Source organism: Crocodylus porosus, unplaced genomic scaffold, assembly GCF_001723895.1.
Source record: "Crocodylus porosus isolate Cpor-Errol unplaced genomic scaffold, CroPor_comp1, whole genome shotgun sequence".
Lineage (NCBI taxonomy): Eukaryota > Metazoa > Chordata > Crocodylia > Crocodylidae > Crocodylus > Crocodylus porosus.
In genome coordinates this window covers 33,748,969-33,759,494 of record NW_017728886.1, presented here as the reverse complement: position 1 = coordinate 33,759,494, position 10,526 = coordinate 33,748,969, and the positions used below count along the sequence as shown (strand labels likewise).

The window sequence follows — 10,526 nt, the reverse complement described above, 5'->3', positions numbered from 1 at the left end:
TGGACTTGATGATCTGCTCAGGTCCCTTCCAACCCTACCAACTATGAAACTATGAAACTATGGATAAGTTCAGAAAGTTAAGAAAGTTAAGATCATGCACAGATTTTATCTAGAAGAAGACACAGAGGTGATTAAAAAACCTGCACCAATATAAGCTTTTGTATGCAAATTAATAGGGTTCCTGTAATACATGCTACAGTCAGGACTTCAAAATTATTCTTTTGTCTCCCCCTTCTTGTTATTTCTCTTCCATGTACAGTGTTGTATCTGGTAAAGCAATAGTCCTCTTTTTGTGCGCTAATAAACTGAACTAACCTATCTTTGATTTCTATGTTTGAAATTGCCAGAATTTTGTGGGGTACCTAAAATAGGAATCATACAGCCAGTTCCACTGATGATAAATAATTTAATGAGGCTTTTTCATCCAAATAGCAATACAGTTATTCAGATTTTGATTGACTGATTTACTTGTGGGTGGCAATGTTAGGTTACACATATATGGGTGTACCTAGATTTTCCATGGCAGATAATACCAAAAAAATAAATCCTATCAGCATAAAGATTGGAAAAATTAAGGTCTTAAGCAATACTCTGATATGGTATGTGCTGAAGATATTTCAGGGCCATCTAATCTCCATCTGTTATAGTTTTGCAATGTGATTCTGTTGCATAGGGTTTTTGGATACCATTCTCTAAGCGTAAGCAAATGATCAGGCTTTCAGAATGTGTTAATTAGCTAGCCCTCACAAAGGTTTGTGACATCCCTCAACATGGCTTGCATTAAAAAAAGATGACAAAATACAGCTTTCAAAGGGTATTCAATTAATACTTGATGTCTGTAGGGCAACAGTGATTGTATTATGGGAAAATCAAAGTCAGATTCTTTACATAGATAATTAGGAACTTTAGAATGTCCAAATTACTTTCAGAAAACAGGATATTATTTTTTTAATTGAAATAGAAATAATAAAACATTTGGAAATCTCTTTCATTAACATTATGTAAGTGTGTAGTTGCGTGGAAAAGAAAGATGTAATCTCTTTTAGAAACTTGGGCTGTTGAAAATATTAGGAAAACGTAGTACAGAGAAAGCAAATGTTCAGTTATCAGCTGAATTTATTGTAGATGATTGTGAAATATAATGAATGGGATGAAAAGTCATTATGCTAATAAGTATGCTATTCTTGCAGCCTCTACAGATGATAGCGCTGCAGAAAAGAAAGGTGGAACTCTTCATGCTGGTTTAATTGTTGGAATTCTAATACTGGTCCTCATTGTAGCAGCAGCCATCCTGGTGACTGCCTATATGTACCATCATCCGACATCAGCAGCTAGTCTCTTCTTTATTGAGGTGAGTCAAAGATGGTGTGATACGTCACTAATTCTGTCACTTGCCTAATGTCATTAGTCAGTCTACAAGGCTAAGTACAGAGAATCAAAAGCCCAAGGCTGAATCAATTCAGTCTTCTCAGGTTAGTCTAAACTACGTATATTGAACCAATAAACAAGCGAACAGACATTCACTTTTAATTCTAGAAATGCAGCCACATGCTTGCAGTGGCCAATGCCGGAAGCTGAGGGGTGTTAGAGTATGCCTTCCTGCTCAGTTGGAGCAGACAGCTTGGGCCAAGGCTGTCCTGCCCACCCTGTGAGGGGAGGCATAAAGCATCCTGGGAAGCTGGGGGACTGTGAGTTAACTTGAATGTAGCGGGAGACTGGGACAGAAGTGAAATAAACTGATTTAACCTAAATCAGTTAAGTCTGCTGCTACACTCATCCAGATTTATCTTAAACCATTTTTAGCCATTTTGAAAGCAGTTTATACCCACTGAATTTCTGTTGTGTTACAGATTTGAACTGGTTTCTGATCATTTATACCAGTTTGTGTGTAATTTCTGTCTCTAGCCCAGAATAGCACCTTCTAAACTAAAATTATAGACTGTTCCTAGAATCTTGATCAGTGCTGGCTGGCATGATTTGGAGATTGCCAAATTACCTAACCCACAAGGTGCTGTTTTAAATGTAGCCATTTTCTCCTATCTCATCTTAGGTTTTCAACAGATTTCTTTTATTTTCGCATCAGACACAAAGGAGATTACCATAATTTCACAAATATAATGGGAGATGTTTGCAAGATCTCTTGCTACCTTTTATTTTCTTCATTTGAAATAATACATAGTCACAGTAGTGGGAAAATTGCTGTGCAAAGACATTTTATTTATGATCTTCCATTCATTTTTAATCTGTTTATTTTCCTTTTGCGCAAATAAAAAAATGTGTGTGTGATGTGCTGGGGCTGAATGCGGCCAGGGGTACCTTTGTGACACTTCTGGGGTGTTCTCACAACTTCCAGGGGTGCTCTTCTGCCCCAAACTCCTCTCTGCTGCTTAACCAGGGGATGTGCCGGGGGCTAATTCCTTGGCCTGTGGTGCCTCAGCCTTAACCATCTTTCCCAGGTCTTGCCAGTCCCTAGCAAAGGGGATTTTGCCAGCTAAAAGAATCACATCTTTGTCCAGACATGCATACTCAGGAAATATGGACCCATATCTTCCAGAGAAAAGTCTTGCGCATATAGTCAAATACCTCTGATATCACATTTGACAATAAAAAAATTATAACAAAAAGATAAGAGAAAACATAAGAAGTCAGTAACCATATGTTGAAACAGAGATATAAGAACAGTCAAACAAAATAAAATATCAGAACAAAAACCTGTTCTTACCCTGCATCTTAAAGCCAAGAATGTGATTTGTACTCAGCTCACTAGCTGAGGGACTCCAGTGTTTCCTTATGTCCTGGGGGAAAAAAACTAAAGACCTCACTCTGCTCTCTTGGTAATGCTTGAGTATAGTTTCTTATCTGTCCATTTACATCTCATTCACTGGATTTTTGGGAAGCCCACACTATACATATATAACTTCCTGCCCCCCCTCCAAAAGTGCATGTTTACCAGACTAGAAGTCTTTCCTGACCTAATTAAGACCAGGAGAATATATATATCCTTTTCAACATGAAGATTACAAAACCAGTGTTCACTTAATTTCCCCACTCTGAAAAATGTTCCCCAACCTTTTTTCCTTGCCCATAGGCTGAATAGCCAGGTTGTAGTCATACAGCCTTCTTTTAAAATGTGAATTTGTTATTGTCTAGAAGGGCTGTGTTCAAAGCAAGTCTGTAAGGGTGATAAGTAAACAAATCCACATCAAATGTTAATTCTCCACAATTACCTCTTCCAAGTGTGACTAGATGAGGAACACTTAAGGTAATCACTGCCCCACTAAACAGTCTTGGCTCAAATATAAAGATTTATCAAATTATATGTGTGTCAAATACCACAGTTCATGGAAGCATTATAATGATAATGCTAATTATTGTTTGGCACTACCTATACATAAAAATTACACATGCCATATCAGTAAAACAGACTCAAAAAAACCAAAACCATGCAGGGCATCCCATGAACCCCCCTAAGGCTTTTAGGTTCATGATATTAATGAATTCTGAAAAACTACATCAAATTTAAGACACTTCAGATAAGACAGAGACTCTGAAACCTTTGCAACATACATACATATTCTCTTGTAATGCAGTGTCTGCCAGCATACAGTGATACAAGGTGTGAACATTATCCCTCATGAAAGTGTTTGGTGCTACAGGATACTTAGTGTCTGCGTTCCGCTGTGATATGTTTCCTTTTGGCTCATCAGTGCTCCCCTGTATGGAATTAAAAATTTATATTTACCTTTTTTTTTTACAACTATACATTTACTGAACAAAAAAGAAAACTCTGACTATTCCTGGAATCAACTGGCCATGCCAGCCTACTTTGAAGAACCTGGTCAGTTTCTAACAGGCAATTCAAAAGATACAGAATTTGAAATACCATGAAGGATGTCCCTTGGATTGCTGAAGTAACAGCGTGGACCAAAATATGTCAACCAGTGACAAAATCTTTATTCTTAGTGATAGAAGTGTGAACTGAAGTCTGAATGAAACACTGATTCATCTTTAAGAACACTTAATAAATTGGCATGTAAAAGTAAATTAAAATTAATTGTATACCAGCATTCTGAGTTCAGGCAATGTAACTGCACTAACTTAAGGATCAGGATCCAAGCAACAAAATCAGGTAGTTTTCTTTCATGTCTGTGTAACATACTGGACACACCTACACGTGCCCCCTATGGGGGAGTTGTTACTACACCATCATTTAGTACTTGCTTTAGGAAGTACTAAATGACAGCTCAGTAATACCCGTTACTGCGCCATCCCAGCAATGCATGATTATTTTTAGCAGCTATCTCACCATAGCACGTTGCACTATAGTGAGGTAGCTTGTCACTATGGCGACATAGCATCAGTGTTATGGTTTGTGCCTTTCGACGCTATATTGCCAAACTGCGTCACTAAGGCAATGTAGCATCACATGTAGACATGCCCACTAAGATAAATTTCTTCTGGCATAAATGGACACATCTCCATTGAAGTTAGTGGAACTCTATCCATTTATACAAGAGGAGATTGGCCCACTACTGGGTTTGTTTGTGTTTTTAACTATATTTAATTAGGACTCAACTAGGTCCGGCAAAGGTAGTTTGTATATCTGCTAATGGAAACTGCCAAAAAGATCTGATTCGTTTGAAAGACAACGTAAAGGAAAAAAAATCATTTTCTGAAGGGAAAGAATGTAATTCTCTTCACATAAAATGTAAGGATATGTATGCATCATTCTCCTCATTGAGATGAGAATATATCTCTTAAGAGTCACATTTGGAAAGAATAAAAGTATATCTGTGTGAGGAAAAGCCCAGGAAGATGATAAAACTAGTGTCACATGCAGGTAACTTATATAAAAACAATTCCCCACTTGATCTGAGAAACAATGCCACAAATGTTATCATATAAAGATCCATAACTTGAAATAAGTGATATTTCTAAAGAAGCTATGTTGGGTAGCACAGTGATGTCAGAGAAATCTAATTAGAAAAATCTAATTAGAATTACGGAATAAACCATGTTACCCAAGTTTAGTGTGACAATAACTGATTTATCTAATTTACAAGAGATTAGTAGAATTTCAATCTGATATTTCATGTTGGGAAAAAAACTGAGTAATGTTGCCATATGCTTGACCAATCAATGTAAGAAAACAGCTATCCCTCATCAGCAATATTAGATGGACTAAGATTACTGATTAGAAAAAACATTTTTTTTAAATGTTGGTGCTTATTTAAGAAAATAACACTGTTTAAACCAACACAGGAAGGACAGACAGACAGGCAGTACCCTCACATACTCTATTTTCTTGCATAAAGCACACCTCCAAATAAAATGCACCTTGTTTTTGGAAGGCAGAATATAGGAAAAACAGATTTGTCCAGAGTTATGACTGTCTGTGTGCCACAGACCTCTGCTACCCTTTGCATATATTATGCAATTAACTTTTTAATCCCACGATGAAGTTAAACTGGCCACACATGCAAAAAGGAAAATCACTCATACACGCAAAGTAATTATTGCACCATAAAAAGAACTATGCAGATATAAAAAGAGACAATCAGCTACAAAGTTAGTGTTTAAAAACGAGTAACAACTCTATCGCTTGTTTCTATCCAGCATTGATTCAAACATGTGGCAGGGCCCATAGAGTAAGTCCTCTTGGGAACATAGGGTTTCTAGGAAGTGTGGAATCAGGACCTTCCTGGTGTGGCAGACTACCTTCTGGGATAGACAATCTATTTTTCCAGGAGGACTTTGTAACACATGATTAGGCTTCAGACCCTTGCAAAGTGCAGTAGCAAGACTGTTAATTCTTTCCTGTAAATAGTTCTTTACATAACTTCCTGTAAATACAGTGTTTCCACACCTCAGGCTTCACTAAGATACTACCAACAACTCACTTGTTGTTTTGAGGACAAGCAACAGTATGCAGCCAATACTTAGGGTTGTAAGAAGAATAACACAAGACTCCACCTGTTCGGTTTGCTGACCAAACACAGGTGGCAGCCATTTTGGTAGCTGCCTGCAATGCACAGTGTCTCCAGGGCTAGGGACATACATTACACATAAACTGGTTTAAGTGATCAGAACCTGGTTTAAACCTGTAACAGAACAGATGTTCAGTGCACATAAAGCAGTTTGAAAATGGCTGAAACCAGTTTGACATAAACCTCGTTGAATGTAGTATCAGACTTAACTGATTTAGCTCAAAACCAGTTTATGCAATGTCTGTCCCAGACCCCTTGCTGGTTTAAATTAATCAGAGTCCCCCAGCATCCCGGCATGCTCTCTTCTCCGCAGCAAGGGTGGCCCCTCCCCTCTGCTCCCTGGCCAGAGGTCTGGCAGACTTGCAGGCACAGCAGAGTCTGCTGGCTTCCCCATGCCCCGCACCCCCTCACCACTCACTGCTTAAGCAGGGATTCCTTCCTCCTCTCTGCCATGGCATGGACCATAGCCAGCATGTGGTATGCTAGCTAATGAAAGGCTCCAGCAGAGACTGTAGACACAGTAGGGTCTGCCTGGCTTCGCCCTGCCCTACCCCCAACCCTGCTCAAGCAGGAAATCCCACCCCCATCTCCCACAGCATGGAAACCAGCCCTATGGACCTTAGACATGTGGTATGCTATTTAATGCCGAGAGGTGTCTGTGCACATGTCTTTATCCAATTTCACTGGGACAGGCAGACAGGACAGTGACTGCTTAGGGCTGTTTGGAGCTAATCAACAAGTCAGCAGGTAAGCTGTTTCAGAAGTTTGAAGTAATGGAGAGAGGCCATTGTGCGAATCAGGTGATAAAGACTGTTATCACTATCAGCTCCAGCTGGCTTGCTTGCCTGTCAGTTTTCTGCAGACAATATGATGAAGCAGAGAAGGAGATTGAAAAGCTCTGTATCATCAACAGATGCATGCACTGCACCTCCCCTATCCCCACCCCACCGCCTTGCCTCAGAGTGCTAGACTGGAGCTGGGGGCTGGCAACAGTCCTGCCCCTTGAGCAGCCAGCAGGAAAAAGCCTGGGACCATGGAGTTGGCTCCCTAATGAGAGAGTCCCGCTGGGGCCTGGCCACACCCCACTCAGCTTAGCTCCCTGCTCCAGCACCCCCTGGGTTCTAGCCTGGGCCACTGCAGGCATGTGCCTGAATTTCCTCAGTCCAGAGAGTATGTGTGCCTGTCCTGTTTCAAGCCAGTTCAGCTTAGCAAGGTTAGACTAACCTGCAAAGATTGAATCAATTCGGCTTAGGCTTTTTGAATGTTTGTCCCTAGCACATGAGCACACCTTTTCCAATGAAGAAAACAGCTTCCTCACTTAAAGCACACACACTGATTTGGGGTGGCTGGTTTTGGGGGGAAAGTTGTGTGTTGTATGGAGAAACTTTGCTAATTTGTCTGAACAACTAATACTGACCTACAGACCATTTTCCCAAACCTGGCATTTCTTGAGAAGAAGCTGTTAATTCATATTGACTTTAGTAGTGGTTGTGTCCACCAAAGCGCAACATGAACACACAAGTCCAATTTTTATTTGTCAGTCTAAAGAAACATTTGAATTCAAAACCCCAGAATCAATTATTAACTGATACACAAATAGGGAGAGAAAAGAGAGCTTCCCCTATGCTCACGAAAAGAAATTCCATGCACTCTTATCTCATTGACGTTATAGCATATGTGTAACATTTTAACCATGCAGTAGATTTTTGTAACAGAATTGCAGGGACTTCTCTACCATCCTATAGGAAGATTTTTCAGCTTCAAATAATATGGATAATTTTCCACTATTTTTCTTTTTGGGATTTCTAGAGTAATACCATGAAAACCCTTGCAGTTGCATCTGTATTATATTTTATAGTATAAGGTGTGAGTGGGAGTTCTGAATATTATACCTGACATACTATTTTGATGGTCAGACAGGAACTCAAAGATAAGCCATTGTAGCTTGAGAGAGATTGATTCTAGACAAGCTTGTAGACTGAAAATTGGTGCAGCCGAACCCATGGCTTATTGAGTTTCTTGACTTTTTTGCAAATTATGCACCCAAGATAAGATCTCACTTCCCTTCCATGCATTGTAGGAGGTTAAATGTAACCAAATGAGATATGGGCCACTGAACTGAGGAGCAATAAGTGTATGTGTTAGTGGAACCGAACATAACAACTACGTGCTTGAAGTTTGCATGTCATCAGGAAAAGTGGCTGGAGAGTGATTCCTTTACAGTGTGAGAAAGAAACCCCTATTAGCAACTTTTTTAGTAGAGGCATTTTCTCTTTTATGATTCAAGAGAGAAGTGAGTGGCAAATTTTCAGAGCTAGATTGCTGTCAAAATGAAAAGAGGACAGGACAAGTAAAAGAAATGTCTTTGGACTAGCAGACATGTAGCTTGTCAGATAATGACATGTTAGAGCACAGAATGCCTCTTCTCTCATTTTCCTTAAAAAATAATTGCTCATATTTTGACTGGAAACCCCAAGTTCTACAGTAATAGATCCAATCCTGTAATTTTTAATAATGTTATTACCAGGTCAGGAAACATTACTGTTGACCACGGTAGCATTTTTTTATAGAAAGGAAAGAGTTTGTTTAAAAATTATACACTATTGTAGATATACTTTACAATAAATATATTACAGTTAATGACATAGGAATAGTTCTTCCAAGAAGATAGTTTTAATCTGAATTTTTCTAACAGCCAGAAGCAATAAAGTTAAGAAGTAAACCCTGGAAAAAGGTAAAGGTCACATGATCAATTCAGTAATACCAAAGTTAAAAGAGCATGCACCAAAGGTTGTCATACCATGTTACAGCCAGCAGTTCTGGAGGAGACAATAAAGGAACAAATACCGTACTGTTTTCTTCAAAGGAAAAACTCCTATTTGCCAACTGTAGAATTGAATCAAATTCTTGAAGAGTACTGTATTTTCTCATGTACAATGATTACCTTTGCCCCGAAAATCAGCCTTGTAAAATTATGGTGCATATTTTAAATGGGGGAAGCTGTTTTCTTCACTTGAAAAGCACTCCTGGATACAGCGTGCATACAATGCATCATCCAAAATGGCAAAGTCCTGTGTTAATCCTCTAATAGCCGTAGCTATTGGCTAAGCACTGTAGCTAGTGGCTGAAGCAGCAAATGAGCTGCTGATTATTTCTTGATGTGCCTTCTGATTTAGAAACAGTGCTTTATTTGTAGGAACTTATATAGACGGGAGACAATCTTGATGAGGCAGCTGACATCAGGAACTCCCTTGTGATATACTTCCTGGACACTCTATGTTCCCCTGAGCACTTACTCTATGTCACACAGTTGGCCATGACTTTGAATTTTTTTAAATTTTTTTATTTTTACATTCTGCCTTCCTAAAACAAGGTGCCTGTTTTATCTGTGGTAGGGGTGTAGTATGCATGAAAATATGGTATTTCAGAAGATATGAATATGCAGGGTAAAAAGGGGAAGGATTTTATCAAACATAAACTGTGGTAAGTGGAAGTTAAACTCCAGTAAATTGCCCTTCTCTCATTAAAGGCTAAGTTACCACAGCTTAACTTTCACTTCTGAGATGAGAGCAAAGTTGTGTGCAGTTACTACAGAGCTGCTGATGTGCAGAAAAGGTCTATCCTCTTCTTAGCCACTGTAAATTCATAGCTGACGTAAACTTACAGAGCAAAGCACTGTCTTTTTTGGCTGCTGACTGGGGGAGAAGGGGAGGGGAGGTGGGGGGACACTTTACTGGAAGACTTTAAGTCAACCTAGCTCTGCACGTCTGTATAAAACACACACATCAGTGGGGCTTTTTGATGCTTTTATCTTTTAATAAAAGTGCCTAAAAGCCCCACTGAAGTGCCCAATCCATACAGACGTTGGTTGAGCCAGGTCAAACTAACTCAATACCTTTTTCTGGGCATGCACTGGGCTCGGCATAGGGGCACACTGAGTTAAAAGTAAAGTGCCATTTTGTTTTCTTTTATGTCTGTAAGGAGCCTTCATGCAAAAACAAAACAACCAAGATAAATCAGAAGCACAGTATTTACTGTTATATCATTGTTTTCCATGTACTATTTCTGTGCATAGATAAAAATACCAAATCAGATTTTTTTTCAGTGAAGTTTTGATGTTAATATTTTTAGTGCATTCAACATTTTGGGCCCCTTCATTTCCTTATTTGATTTTCCTCTGGGCTGGTAACTGTTCAGTACTTTATCTGTAATTACCTACTTACTTTCAATTACCTACTTACTTACTTTCAAGAGAAATGTGGTTTTTTTCCTAAAATTAAACCTGAAAAGATGAGATCAGCTTCTGATCACAGTTGATGTATTTTTTGAACAACAGGGTAAATTCAAAATGAATGATGTTCTTAAGATTTTTGTGGGGTTTTTATTTTTCCTTAGAGGAGAAAGAAAATAATTGCTGAAGCAGTCTCTTCAAATTTATTGAGGACAGAAAATGTTAGCAGTTGCATTTCCAACAAAAATGGCTACAGGCAACACCTGCTTAGTGCTCTTAATTGGTTCCTGAATAACCAAGCGTTAAAT

At 38.9% G+C, this 10,526-nt stretch overlaps 1 protein-coding gene across 1 annotated transcript in view; it reads left to right on the top strand.

Moving 5' to 3' along the window:
* PLXDC2 (plexin domain containing 2) overlaps positions 1–10,526 on the top strand; it is a 318,579-nt gene that overhangs the window by 290,541 nt on the left and 17,512 nt on the right. Inside the window, exon 13 of the mRNA XM_019532329.1 lies at positions 1,191–1,351. Coding sequence (XP_019387874.1) covers positions 1,191–1,351 — 161 coding nt within the window. The remainder of the gene's footprint in view (positions 1–1,190; positions 1,352–10,526) is intronic.